Source organism: Sardina pilchardus, chromosome 2, assembly GCF_963854185.1.
Source record: "Sardina pilchardus chromosome 2, fSarPil1.1, whole genome shotgun sequence".
In the NCBI taxonomy this organism is placed as follows: domain Eukaryota; kingdom Metazoa; phylum Chordata; class Actinopteri; order Clupeiformes; family Clupeidae; genus Sardina; species Sardina pilchardus.
Window position 1 is genome coordinate 14,711,533 of NC_084995.1, and position 15,000 is coordinate 14,726,532.

Below are 15,000 nucleotides of genomic sequence, written 5' to 3' on the forward strand. Positions count from 1 at the left end.
GTGTGTATGTAAATAATGTAGAATGAATGCAGTCAAAAGGCAGCACCAGACAACAGGGAGGCTCGTTCCGGAGACGAGAGTTCTAACTTGATGAGTCATGGCAGCCCTAAGAGCCAAACGGGCTTTTCCAGACGTGAGAGCCATATGAACAGCTGAGTCATTTGAGTGGCCTCATTTGAAAACTCACCCACCCACTCTCCAGCTCTCCATCTCTCTCTCTCCCTCTCTCCCCCCTCTCTCTCTCTCTCCCTCACTCTCTCTCACTCTAACGTAATATCCATAGCATCCTTGTCTGAAACGTCTCCCATGCAGCAACATACAGAGCACATACTGTATCACTGGAATGCCTGTGAGTCAATGGTGTGTTGTTGTGTTCATCTAAATAGGCCTTTGACTAACACAAGGGTTGGAAATAACAGTTTGCTTCTATTGCTGAGACATCCGAGTGACTGAAGTTTATTGTCAGTCAACAAACTCCAACAAACTAGCTCTACAGTACCATGTGCATACAACAGTCTCAAGCTACAAAATGTGCTCAATAACATATTGAGTTGGGCAGTGATATGGCTTTTGCTGTATACTGAGTAGACAAGCTTTGTTGTATGGCTGACACAGTGACGTCAGCCAAGTCAGTACACTTCGGTGTGGGGCACGATGAACGGACGCCAGGACCAAGGACCAAGTATACTAAAGAGACAGGAACCTTAACACTGATGTACTGTAGAAGCCACTGTGGTGTGCAGCTCGCTTTAAGACACCCTTTTATTGCACGCTGGTCATCTCCACCCGTTGATATCATGATGCACCACCAGCTATCCCCTAAGTAGTCAGACAGGGACAGAGTGCACTGCAAATGCCCCTTCACACATTATGATGAGGGCATAAAAATGTCCTGATGCTTTGATGTCACTTCCATTCTGGCTGTGCACACAGACTAGAACTTTATGTGTGTGTGTGTGTGTGTGTGTGTGTGTGTGTGTGTGTGTGTGTGTGTGTGTGTGTGTGTGTGTGTGTGTGTGTGTGTGTGTGTGTGTGTGTGTGTGTGTGTGTGTGTATGTGTGTGTGTGTGTGTGGGGGGGTGATAGCACAGAGATAACAAATTATGGGGGTCATGAAATGGTCTAAAATCTGATAGGAGAATCAGGTTACAGACAGCCTAGCGGGGCTGAGCAAAGTGACCCCTGTCTGACCTTGTCATGGCGTTGCGAAACGTTTTGGCCGCTCCAGAGATGGAGGGCGCATACATGCGTGAGCCTTCTCTTGGGGCCGTCTCCAAGCCGTCCGCTGGGAGCAAAGGTCACAAAATGTCACCCTGTCACATGATGTGCGACTCAATCACCACCCGGGCCCACAGCGCAGGCAGACCGCTACCAACGGAGCTGGACACGACGGCCCACAAGCCACAGGGGACAGTGGACAGTGGACAATTCCAGATCTTATAAACAGGACAGGACCATGGGGTGCTTACGTGGAATATGTACAGTACATGCCGAGAGTACAGCATACTACTGCCTTACGAGTGCACAGTGTGCGCATCTTCAACAATAGTATCTACTGTCTAGTGTGTCATCTGTTGAAGCAGTCCTAATGGTGTGCTCTGGAGGAGAAAAAGAAAGTCTTCATACAAAGCACAACAAATCAAACTGAACCAAAACAAATAACCATGCCAGGGCAGAAAGGATGACAAATGGACTCAAAAATAATGACAATAATGACGGTGACAGACAGACACGTGATGCTTTTTGCCGCAAAAGAACGGTAGACGTTTTGTTTTGCCAACCCTCGGGGAGACTGATTTACCATGAGCGTTCCCAGCAAAACACATATATATGCAATATCGTTAAGATGATATGTACTCTAAGAGAGCAGATATTGAACACTCTAAAGGAGCTCAGATGCTGCAGCCTGACTGCTTCTGTTTGTCAGCAAAGGAAAGTCAAGACATATCTCCAAAACCAAAACATCCAGATAAATGATCTGTAGACCCAAAGGCAATCCTGTTCAAATCTACACAGGAGGCTTCTGGAAAAGGGGGAAAAAATGCCACGAGAGTCTTCTATGAGGTGAAAGTAAAGAGGACAACAGGATCAAAGCTAGTTTTTCTACATCTACCCAGTGGAGAATTACAGGAACAATCACAAGGTGCTACAGACACTACTGACACTACTGACACTACTGACACTACCGACACACTAAGTCACTTCCCATCTACTGGACGTCGCTCTCTGGACACTGGATGTCACTCTCTACGTGCCTACATGTACGTCTAGCGCTAGTCTGGAGTGGGAGGGAGCATGGAGTCTGTGTGTATGAGAAGGAGGGTGCAAAATAAATGTTTTGATTACTTTGTCAGTCTCTGCTCGGCTTGATTTTGATTCCACACAAGGAATTCAGGGTCGTACCTATCAGGAGACAGGCAGAGAGAAAGAGAGGGTAGGTGTCTGGCACAGTGCAGCTGGACATCAAGAAAAGATGGATCATCATTTTTGTCATCCATGTCTTTGTACTCGTGGACGGGTTGGATGTTGCATACCTGCATTTGACTGAGCGCATGCACTGAGTGCAGAATGGTGTGGGTTTGTATTAAAGAGGGGTGTCTCACAGCAATTTAGGGAAGACCTCGTCAAGTTGATGAGCTAGAGCATGAATCCACAGGGACTTTTAAATGGCCAATCATTACGACCAGCCCCCCCCAAAAAATAACAGAGCACCGTCTCAATCATCGACTCCTCTGTTTGCCGTAATTGTGCGCTAACCCGTGATAGCACAGGTCAAGCTGATCTTCCGATCTATCAACTACTGGTCATGCAGTTGTCATGCATTGTTACGAAAAAAAATCATGCACTTTCCGTGAAACATGAAACGTGAAACATCTCATGAATCCTGTAGCGTTTATAGACGTCGTCTGCCTCATACCAGATATTTACAGTAGGGCTATCACTCTGACAAGGCCTTGCACTGTCCAGGTCAGCATAGAAGTCTAGTTGATTTGGTGAGACCCACCCTTTAATATTAAACAATAGATGAAGTGTACCAAACCAAGCAACATTTAACAAGCAAGTAAACAGTCAGTGTGCATGTGAAGTTGCTAGCAGACAGAAAATGCATCACATGTCAATCCACTAACAAGGAATGAGTGACAACACTGTTGCAATGCAAAAGACATGACTCGAAAGCAAAACATGAAAGACAAATTAAAGTATGATAACAAATCAGCAAAACAAATGCCACTTAATAGAATGAACACAGACACAGTTTCCATTTCTGGTTAGACCAATATACTCTTGTCTACGTGCACAACTCTAAAATGAATGTGGTTGTCATAATTAAGTTCACTCCAGTGTTAATTAAAGATTATTGAAGCATTATTGGTTAGCAAGGTTTCAAATGGAGCACATCAAATGTTCCTTTCCTATCAGTATCATGCCAACAATATTGTGTGCTTTTGTGACCTAAAACACACACACACGTGCATAAACACACACAAGAACAAACACAGACACACACACACACGCTCACACACGCACACACGCACACACGCACGCACACACACACACACACACACACACACACGCACACGCACACACACACACACACACACACACACACACAGTATAAAGTCAATGTGGTCTAGGGGGTGATGTGAGTGAAGTGAGGTGTTTGGTAGGCTACATGCTGGGGGCCAGGGCCTCCCTCACCCAAGTCATTCCAATCATCTGTTAGTAGCAAGATTACAGGCATCCCAACCTTTCTTTACACAAAAGCAACAGCACAGCATTCATTCCAGATGTAATTGCCCATAAGCCCATCAGTCTGACAGATCTCATACTTGTGTGAGTATGCTTATGTGAAAATGTGTCTCTCTCTGAATGTTTAACACTCTGTAAAGCATCATGAGACATGTGTAATGTTTTGGCACTCTATAAGTGAAACTAAATCATTATTCTCTGTGTGTGCGTATGCGTGTGTGTGTGTGTGTGTGTGTGTCTTTGTGTCTTCCTGTGAGTACGCATGTGTGTGTACGCCATTGGAGCATTCACGTGGCTTTTTAAAACAGCGGTCTCACGCACCTGGGGTCCTTCTGGATGCTGTCCACGGAGGGCGAGCGCACCAGGGTGGCCTCCGGGGGCAGTGTGGGGCCCGACTTGCTGTAGGGGGAGTCGGTGGTGGGGCAGAACTGCAGCGTGCGGTAGGGGTTGGCGTAGTCGGCGGCGGAGGCGGCGCCGCTGCTGTAGCCGCCGCGGGGGAAGGTGCCCGTGGCGTTCTGGCTGGCGGTGCGCTGCAAGGGGATTGGGTCGACAGCAGGGGAGGGCGGGGCTATGGCGGGAGAGTAGGGACAGAGCAGAAAGTTCAGGACCTGTTCACAAAACTGGTTCATGGAGGGGTCTGCCAGAGAGAGAGAGGGTGCGGCAGTGGGGTCAAGTGAGCGCACACACACACACACACAGACACACAGACACACAGACACACACACACACACACACACACACACACACACACACACACAGACACACAGACACACAGACACAGACACAGACACACACACACACACACACACACACACACACACACACACACACAGGCACAGACACAGACACACACACACACACACGCACACATAGAGGTAAAACCGGAGTGAGAGGAAATATAAGACCGCGGCATGACGGAACGTGATGAGAGTGAAGAGGAGGGGGGACAAGAGGGAACAAAAGAGTGGTCATTAAGAGGTCCGCTTCTCCCCACACACTCCACATCAGTCCCCTGGACTCCAGTCTGCATGTGCTGCTACGCTAGACTGGACCTCAAAGGTGGCCAACTCAAGGCATGCTGAGCACAATTAGCAACTTGTCACTCCCGTTCTCTTTTCAGTACGCCACTGTAACGCCGACGCATTCGAGAGCGCTCCGAGATTTAATGCTTACAGTTTCAATTTTGTTGGGGAGAATATCTTTGTGAGAATTATCTTATCAAACATGAAGCTAAGTGCGCTAACGCACGCCGCTAAAGGGATTTGCACACTCGAGACTGTAACATCAAGATAAGCTAAATAGCCTGATAATACACTTCATGCACTGACTAGTATTTGGTATTGTGTACGGCCTGTACTGTGAGGGCAGGAGCAAAGAACTCTGCGTCCTGTAGAGAAGGAGAATAAAGCAATAAGTATGTCCTGTGGAGTGATACGGAACAGAACATCCTATGCACAGCTGGGAGGGTTTGTGCAAAGTGCCGTTTCTCAAAGGTACACATAACTCTTACATGCTTCATACAGGCATATAGGGAAACGGTCAATTAAAGCAGTAGATTCTCCAACATGGCAATTTGAAAGCAGCTCTAAATGTGAGCTACAGTAGCCACTCATACTCAGCACAAGACACCCACACAGAGAAAGAAACCCAAGACACAGGAAGACAGGAGAACAGCAAACCTACAAGACGGAGAGAAAGACACCCACACGGCAATTCCAGCAGAGAGGGTACAGTGGATATCCAGAGAAATCCAGATCCAATGGGGGGGAAGAGAGAAGAGAGAAAGAGAGAAAGAGAGAGAGGGATAGAGAGAGGCTGAGCAGGAGATAGAGAGAGAGGGAGCACGAGAGATGGATAGAGAGAGGCTGGGCAGGAGATAGAGAGAGAGGGAGGGAGAGAGAGAGAGAAAGTGTGGAAGATAGAGCTAGAGATAGAGTAAGAGGGGGAGAGAGAGAGCCCTTGGCTCACCTTGGCTCTGGCTGAAGTTCCTGAGGGAGGGCTTCTGGTAGACCCTGTCCTCGTAGATGGGGTCGATGTGGTGCTCAGGGGACTGGAGAGGCCGCAGCTCAGAGCCCAGGTGGCTGTGCTGACTGCTGTACGAGCCCCTGGATCCTGCGCACACACACACACGCACACACACGCGCGCACACACACACGCACACACGCACACACGCACACACAAACACATGCACACACACACACACACATACACACACACACACACACACACACACACACACACACACACACACACACACAAACACAGTCAAGTCAACATGCGTCACCCAAAATGACAAATCACCTCTGCACTCAGGTCAGTCCGAGCCACAGTGCAGGCTGCCAGAGTTCCACTATCAGGTAGATCACAGGGGAGGAGAGGGCCAGTGGCTCTCTTCATCTGACGCATACACACAAGCCTTATCCAATTATCATAAGAGCCTCTACTCTGCTACACCTCACACTGCATGTCATTCTGATATCTCTCAATCCTGTTTAGTCCTTGAAGCGGGGAAGAGACGACAGACTAAGCTGAGGTTCTTCCTGGGATCATGCTCACAATGTGTCACTATTTAACCGGGCTGATTTCCCTGCCTGCCATTAAGCCTTCGCCATTCCCTCTGACACATAAACTACAGTACGCGCTCTCCTTTATTTGATCTACTGTACTGCTGACATGCCACTGTGAGGCACTGTGAGCTGACCGGACACTCCGGTCCACTCCACTCCCACTCCATTCCCCACTTTGGAGGTGGGGAATTTTCCAGCCCCAGCTGACCCCATCAACCTGGCAAAAATAGGAACGTTAAAACACTTCTTTTCACAAAATGGCTCCACATTAGCCTACATTTCTTGTTTCAGTCCGCTGGATCAGATGCTATTTTAATTCAAGTGTCAGTCTGTTTACAGTATGACTTCTTTTTGTGTGTGGCTTTTTTGTTTTGAATCTATGATCTTGTCAAAAAAGAAAGGCATTATCAAAGACAAAAGAGACAAAACAACACATTTCCTCCTGTTCCTCACACCCCACCTGTCATGTCTCAATGTCTCTATTACCCACTACTGGGGCCCACCCCACACTTTGAGAACCACTGCTGTAGAGACACTGACTTGCCACACACACACACACACACTGCTGTGGAGACACTGACCTGCCACACACACACGCACACACACACACACACACACACACACACACACACACACACACACTGACCTGCCAGGCTGCCGGGCCTCTGCAGCGTGGCGTTGGCGTACAGCTCGTGGGAGATCTTGTACTGGTCCGAGTGCAGCATGCGCTTGGTGGGCGAGAGCGTGGCGTAGCTGCCCACGCCCGAGCTGAGCTGGTGCAGCGGGGACGTGCCGCCGCCGCCCTGGCCCGCGCCGGACGCCATGTGCAGCGGGGACGAGCCCGAGCCGCCCGCCGCCATGTTGATGGGCGAGCTGGTGCTGTAGGACTTGGCCAGGCGGCTGGGCGACTGCTTGGGCGAGCTCACCCGCTGCAGCGTGGCGTAGCTGGGCATGTCGGACACGGAGCCCAGCCGCTGGAGCTTGGAGGGCGAGCCCAGCGCCTGCATGGACAGGGGCGAGCTCACGCGCTGCGCGGGCAGCGTGGAGCAGGAGTAGTAGGGCGAGGGCTGCTGGCCGTCGGGCATGTGGAACGCGCTGGCATGGCTCGGGGCGAAGGAGTCGCGCGACTGGGCCTCGCCCGCCGCCAGCTGGGCAGCGCGGGACGACGTCACCTGGAGGAGCCGCGGAGGGAAAAAAACACAAACGCAGGTTTAGAAAAGGAGTCAAAACACACCACGGCTCAAAACAGAATCATGATGAGGGTGGACGCTGGGATGTTTAGTATGCTTAGTATGCAGTTTTCTATGCTTACTAACGTGTTATTCATGGTATTGCTTAAATCGCTTACTAACGTGTTATTCATGGTATTGCTTAAATCACTTACTAAAGTGTTATTCATGGTATTGCTTAAATCACTTACTAACGTGTTATTCAGGTAGTGCGTAAATCGCTTACTAACGTGTTATTCATGGTATTGCTTCCACGGTATTGTATGTCTAAAATAAATCAGTTAGTAATATGCCAAGCAAAACATAGACAAATCTCATCTAAACAAATAGGATTTAAATGTTAGTGTGCGTGTATACAGTATGTGCATGTGTACAGTGTGTGTGTGTGTGTGTGTGTGTGTGTGTGTTGATGCCCTCAGATATGTTTGAATAACTTCACAGGATTGAGCTGTATTTCTGGGTGCATCAGAGTGGGGCTGTAGAGACCCACATTAACTCAGTCTGGTGCTCAATCTCACACGCCCTCGCTGAGCTCTCTAACTAATAGCGGCTGGTGTTATGGTGGGTCCACCTGGTTGTAGCTGTGTACGGCACCGCCCACCTGCCCGCTTCGGGGCGGAGCCTGTGAGCCTGGCAGGTCGCTCAGGGCCAAGGTCTGGTTGCTATGGTAACTTGCTGGGTATGGATAATTCCCCTCTTGACTGGCGTTCAGCTGTAGTGCACTCTGGGACAGAATGCCTGGTCCTGTAACAGAAGAATGACAGGTTGAGACAACTCTGATAAAACGTGAGCCAGGTCGCAGGTCGCTCCCTCGTTCTCCGCAGCAGCACTCTCTACTCCCGGCTCCTCCATCTCTCTGCTGCGCTTTTCTCACCCTGTGCCATGAGATATTTATTGGGCTCACTCTCGCTCTGCTTACCTGGGCTTCCTGTCGTGTCCTCCTGCGTGGGTTATCACTACATCTCTTTATCACGCTCTCTAAGTCGTCATTTCCCCGCACCCTCTCTCTCTCTCTCTCTCTCTCTCCTTGTCTCTCTCCCTCCCTCTCCCCTCCCTCTCTCTCTCTCTCTCTCTCTCTCTCTCTCTCTCTCTCTCTCTCTCTCTCTCCCTCTCTCTCTCCCTCTCTGTCTACGGGCCCCTACAGCCCAGCCCTGAGTGGAGAGACAGAGAGGGGCATGCATAATTTAGCAGCCCGAGCTGAGCATCTCTGAACACTCGCTGTAGAATGGGGTCAGCTGGAGATGAAACCAGACACGGTTTGGGAAGGGGGGGGGGAGATAGAGAGAGAGAGAGAGAGAGGAGGGGGAGAGAGAGGGAGAAGGAGAGAGAGGGAAAGAGAGAGGGAGAGAAGGAAAGAGAAATGAGGGAGAGAGAGAGGGAGAGAGAACAGGGGGCAAGAGAGAGGGAGAGAGAGAGAGAGAGGAGGGGGAGAGAGAGGGAGAAGGAGAGAGGAGAGAGAGAGAGAGAGGGAGAGAAGGCAAGAGAGAGGAGGGAGAGCAACTAGGTCCCTCCGACGGTGCCATGTACTGTGGGTGTGCTTGTTTGAAGTGCAGGATGAACGTCATCCTCACATATTATTTATTAGGAGCCCGTTCTGGGATGCAGTCCGTGGCCATGTTTTTGTTTGTGACGTAGGCTGGGTTGAGCAACAGCTCTGCAGACATAACTCAAACATGTGGGAGCGTTTCCAAGCTGCTTGGGGAGGCTGAATGTAAGCGATCGTGAAACGACACTTGGCTGAAGCGTGAAAGGAGGAGGGCTTAAGTCCGGAGACGACCTAATTTTGTACCACTAGCATTTCGTGGTAGTCAGCAGGTACGTGTGAACCAAAGACACAACAGCTCAATGTCTACACTCACACCTGCAGCTGTGATGCTCTTATAAAGCTGGAGAATTAGCACAATGTCAAAGACATACTGTATTTCTCAGCACAAGCACCTTGCCAGAGGGGTTGGGTTGGGTTTGGAGGTGGGAGCTCTCTGTAGTCGTGAGTAAACAAGCCACTTTTCTGAGGACATGTGCAGCTTGAACCGACTCCTGTGTCTTATGTCATAAATACATAATCATTCTAATGTCGCCTACGCCTCCTGCGCCGGGCTGACGGAGATATATCTCCCACACCCAAAAAAGAGTCCATTTGCAGCGTACACGCCTGTCAGATGGAGCAGCCCTGGAGAAAATATCCCCGTCATGGTGGTTGGCCACTGAGTGTGCCATATAAATGCATGGAGTGTGTGTGTGTGTGTGTGTGCGTGTGTGTGTGTGCGTGTGGGTGTGTGTGTGTGTGTGTGTGTGTGTGTGTGTGTGTGTGTGTGTGTGTGTGTGTGTGTGTGTGTGTGTGTGTGTGTGTGTGTTGGGGGGGTGGTGTTGGGCTCCTGAGCTCTCCGACCTGCATTTCAGATCAGAGGAGTTAAATATTTCATCAAGCTGCTATTTTTACCAGCGGGCCAGGGATGAGTGCAGGCTGCTGTATCCAACACATCAAACGGCTCTAAAGCGCTCATTACTGCTGTAGTCTGGAAATACAATCAGGCTTAAAAGAGTCGGCGGACACCCTGAATTAGCTATTTAGGGCTCATCTGCATGGGAAATCGATTTACAATCGACCAAGTTAATACATACAAACAAAGGCTGACTCACAAGGAGGGGATACAAAAAAAAACACTGGAGCAGGGCCTAAAGGGAAAAAAAACGGAGGCAATCAGCAGCGAAATGGGAGAATGAGGCCGGCCTACACTCAGCTGTGACCTGCAGGTCAGCCATCTTCCTCTTCACCGAGTCCCAGTTTTTTTCTTTCTTTCTTTCTTTCTTTCTTTTTTTTTCGGTGCAATTTTTCACTAGAGAAACGTGACATCACGAGCAGGAGGCAAGCGTAGACGTTCCACCTCTCAGCTCCCCCTCCCTTTCCCACATCGTGTAGCACACACTTCTGTCAAGATCCTTTCATTTTTTCAAAGTGGAGATGAACATGATTTTCTTGCTCAGGGGAAACAGCTTGACATTTCCATCCTCTTTTGAACATGTGCTACATTTCCACAAAAAAAAAAAAAAAAAAAAGAGAGAGAGGCTCTGCCAAGTATTCATTACCTGAATGAGAGGCACTAGTACTTCATCGAGCACATAACAAGCCTCGGAGTCGTTGATGCCCTACACCTCGCCGTGTCACCGTGAGTGGCGTGGCACGCCGGCGGAACACAGGAAACGGAGATGCAAAAGCCTGCTCAGTTGGAAGGGAGGCTAAAGGGAGCATCTGCACCATCTCTGCAGCGAGCACTTCAACGGTGAACTACTCACTCACGCGTTGGTTTCATTTTTCAGCCGTCTTAGACAGCTTAAGTGATTACAAAAGCCTTAAGTGATTCAAAATCAGCGGCTAAGTGTGTTTCTGTCTCCCCCGCTATCACTTACAGTCTGTAACGCTGTCGCTGAGGTTAGCATTCAGAGGCTAATATCCCAATCTAGTCTTGGCTAACAGGGCTAAAGCCTATTAGCAGATGGGGGGAGGCAGCTATAGCGTGTGCCCAAGTGGAGGATATCTTACGTTCTCCGGCAGACAGATCCTGAGAGTCCAGGATCCCCGACTCTTGGAGGGATCGGATGCAGGAGTCCACGAGCTCCAGGCCGGTGGTCAGCTCCTCCTCTATGTCCTTTTGTCCGTCTGCGAAAGGACCCAGGAAAGGAAAAGAGGGGGGGGGGGGTATAAAAAAAAATAACAATCACGCGGGAGGATTAACGGTTGCTAGCCTGCCCTTAACCCTACAGAACAAGTGCACGTGCATAGCTACCGGCCAGAGCTGATGGAGGAGAAAGAAAAAGGGAAGAAAAATTGAAAAAAAGAAGGAAAGAGAGGGGGAGGGGAGAGGAGGGGTGGTGACAGTGATTGCTGGTCCAACCTTTTCTGCGCTAGCCTACGCTGCCATGTCTACAGCCCTGTACCCGCTTGCCTGGCAAAGCTGGTGGCTGGAGGCATTTTGATCAAAGCTGGCAGGGGATAATGCCTTACACAAGCGGTTTAGGAGCAATTAACCTCTGTCCAGGCTAACACATCCAGCACACAGGACACCAGCCCTGGTGGCAGGGCACTGACACCAAAACCCCTCTGAGGCAGTCATTTAATTATCAGCACACTGGGTCCATAGTGCCTGTAGCCTGCTACACTGCACACCTCTGAACACCAGCGTTGATGTTCCTATGCAATATTGATGAGTGGCATTCTGCACCCCCCCCTTCCTTTAAGACAAGGCTCATATCTCCCCCCACCGCACTTTATGTTTGATGCCAGAAAGGGCAAGTGCAGTTATCTTGAGGTAACACCGTCAATCTACCCAGAACTGCTCACACACACTCCACCGTGACATGGCCTGTGTGGTTGTCATGGGGATGTGAGAGATTGAGACAGCTGTCACGCGGCCGTCTGACAGAATGGCACACGCCACTCTTCTCCTCAAGCCTCCCCGCGACGCGTCAGTCAGAGCCCCCTAGTATCTCTGGACCGCAGCGCCCAGACACTGGCTAACCAGGTGAGATGAAATTGTCATTCAATACCGGTAATTTGCATCAAAATGGATTTCCGTTCCATCTCGCTTCACAAACACAAAACTTCGCAATCCAGCGAGAGCTAACTGGGTAAATTAAAACTCTTAGCATCAAAGTGTGATGATGAGGAAGAAGAAGAAGAAAAAGAGAGGGTACCTTGATTATTCCAGCGAAACTTCTCATCTGCCGAACTGCAAATGAAGACACAAAGAAGCCAGTTAGTCAAAGAGACATATCGCATGACAAGAGATGTACATCTCATAATGAAATCACCCGACAGGACACAAAAAAGTCACGCAGAGAAGATGGCACGGTGGCACTCTGGGATGGGGGGGGGGGGGGGGGGGGGGGATGGTGGGGGGCATGACAGCCGCCGGTGTGATTGGCTGCGTGGGGCGTGTCACATGACCACGGGGGGTTCTCTCCAGTGCCATGTCATCTGTCACAGAGAGCTAGCGCTCAGAGCACTGGCAACTTCCTCCATCAGGGTTCTCTTTCTCACACACACACACACACACACACACACACACACACACACACACACACACACACACACTCACTCACACGTGCACCATGCATCAGGAAGAGGAAAGGAAAATCTTCTCTATAAGGTTCAACCCAACATGCAGTACTGCTTCCATCCTGTACATACTGCACAAATAGTCAATAGTCGCATTTTGTAGTTCACTCACTGTATACTGACTAATGAAGTGGGCTTATGGTAGTCAGCGTATGTGATAGTTATGGCAGTATGAGTCACTTCTGACAAAAGAGTTTTGGGAGCATTTTGCACCAAAGGTTAACTGATGTGCTCAGTCGTGTATTTGTACAGCACAGTGTGAGGAGTTATGAAAAATTGGAAATGCTAAGTATGGAAATGAGCAGGAAAAAAACTGTAAAACTGAAAAGGTTGTGAGAGTGGTTTAGCTCAGTTGTTTGTAGTAGTAAGAGATTATCGTCTCTCTCTGAGAACACCCCGGATCTCGTGACCAAACTGTAGATGCCTTTTTGCGCATGTGACAGGCCTCTCCACTCTTGTCCACTGAAACCAATTCAGCTGCCGAAGAGAGCAGACTGGACTCCCACAGTGGACACCGGCTGGTCAAGCAACATTTGTCTCTGTGAGGGAAACGGTTATTCTAAATGCAACTTAATCCACGACAAGGTTTAATCCCTGTCTGGGAAATGGTCCCATCAAGCAAAAACCATTTTGTTTTATCTCCAGTGAACGTATCTCCCAATTTTGGATTACTTCAACAGTAGATAAAGCTGCCTACTGTAAAGTGTAATTAAAACCTAAATACCGAGTTAATTAGCTGTAAGAAAAATGTGTAGGAATAGCACTTGAATGAATTGCCTTCACACCTAATCAGTACAATATTACAGCCCCAGTACCAGAGATTCTTATATGAATTGTTTGTCTATTTTCTACCCAGATATAACAGAAGATTATCCTCTTCTGAGAGACAAAGAATTGGTGTCGTGTTCTGTCACTGCCCTTACACGGGGACACCTTCCTCAGTACCAACTCTCACCTCTGATTTGGACTCTGACTTTGGAGACAATGGTGGCAGACATAAAGAGAACACTGCAGGAACATTTGAAGAGTTTGGTTCCCAAAAACGCTATATCTCCATTTTTGAAAACATTAAAAAGAGTCATGTTATTCAGTCTAATTCTGTATTTCAGGCAACAACAGTGACATTAGTGTGTTATTTTGCTTGAGTAAAGATAGAGTAAATCAAATAACAACACCCAATTACAGTTCAACTGTCCCCATTACCCTAGTTCCTATAACTGTTTTAGCTCCCATCTCAGGGTAGGGTGCTTTCCCTGCCCACAGGAACCATGCCAACCCATAGTGTGCCGTGGTGAAAGAAGGGCTCAACACACAGTGGCTGAAGCCAAGCTCCTTGCATGTAAAAGACAAACACAGGGACCTTTAAGCTATCATGGGCTGCCATAATAATACAAAATATATATTATTTCTCTATCCATTATCAATGTCCTTGAAATGTACATGGCAAGAGGAACATTTACAATCGAGTATTAGGCGCAGACGCAGCCCTGGCTCGATCTGATCTGAACTCTTGGCAGACACCATATGCTAACCTACCATTAAACCTGCTCTGTTGAAGCTTGCATGAATTGGAGCACTTTGGCCTGTCATGAAACCACCAAAGCCACTGTTACACCATCAACTCTTTCAAAAGCACTGCTGTGAAACACAACTCCAGCAATGTCACAACTTTTCAATGAATATGGGCTCGTTCGGCAGACACTTCCTCCCATGCCGTCCCATGGAGAATCAATGGGAAAGTTTTCATCATTCTGGAGGATACCGACAACAGCAGATCGCACAACAATGGGAATGTATGTGGGATATTGAACCTCCCATTTGGAGATCAATAGGAGAGTTTGACTGCAAAAAAGTTTGCATCATGCCAAACAGGGGCACCAAACTCTTTTTGGAGCCTTTAAATGGTCATGCACCACCCCCTTCTTCACAAAGCAACAGCTGCTAAGTTACTGCGTACGGGATAATGGACGACACGCCGTGCGGTTATTCAAAGTTAATGCACGTTCTAGACGGTGATACGGCCCGACGCGAAGCGGAGGGACGTTCCGTCTAGAAAAGTGCATTAACTTTGAATAACCGCACGGCGTGAAGTCCATTATCCCGCTTAAGGCACGTTTAGACTTGCTGCAGACAACGCGTTCGTGTACGCATCATGGCTGCCTCGCGTATTTTGCGGTCGTTTGGTGCGTCGGTCGTGCACGTCGTCGCAAGCGAACACGACGCGTCCGCGAGATGCAATACTGACAAGAAAGTAGGGGGCGATCATTGCCAAAAGAAAGTGACTGCAAGATGCATTATCGACATCAAAGCTGGGGGCAATCATGAGAGTAAACAATGG

At 48.9% G+C, this 15,000-nt stretch overlaps 1 protein-coding gene across 1 annotated transcript in view; it reads right to left on the reverse strand.

Moving 5' to 3' along the window:
• The window catches only part of ctnnd2b (catenin (cadherin-associated protein), delta 2b), a 78,678-nt gene that overhangs the window by 28,022 nt on the left and 35,656 nt on the right, over nucleotides 1–15,000 (reverse strand). Inside the window, exons 4-10 of the mRNA XM_062554409.1 lie at nucleotides 12,239–12,273; nucleotides 11,088–11,204; nucleotides 8,118–8,290; nucleotides 6,964–7,489; nucleotides 5,718–5,861; nucleotides 4,071–4,317; nucleotides 2,346–2,402 (exon numbers count right to left, since the gene is read on the reverse strand). Of these exons, the coding sequence (XP_062410393.1) occupies nucleotides 2,346–2,402; nucleotides 4,071–4,317; nucleotides 5,718–5,861; nucleotides 6,964–7,489; nucleotides 8,118–8,290; nucleotides 11,088–11,204; nucleotides 12,239–12,273 (1,299 nt within the window). The remainder of the gene's footprint in view (nucleotides 1–2,345; nucleotides 2,403–4,070; nucleotides 4,318–5,717; nucleotides 5,862–6,963; nucleotides 7,490–8,117; nucleotides 8,291–11,087; nucleotides 11,205–12,238; nucleotides 12,274–15,000) is intronic.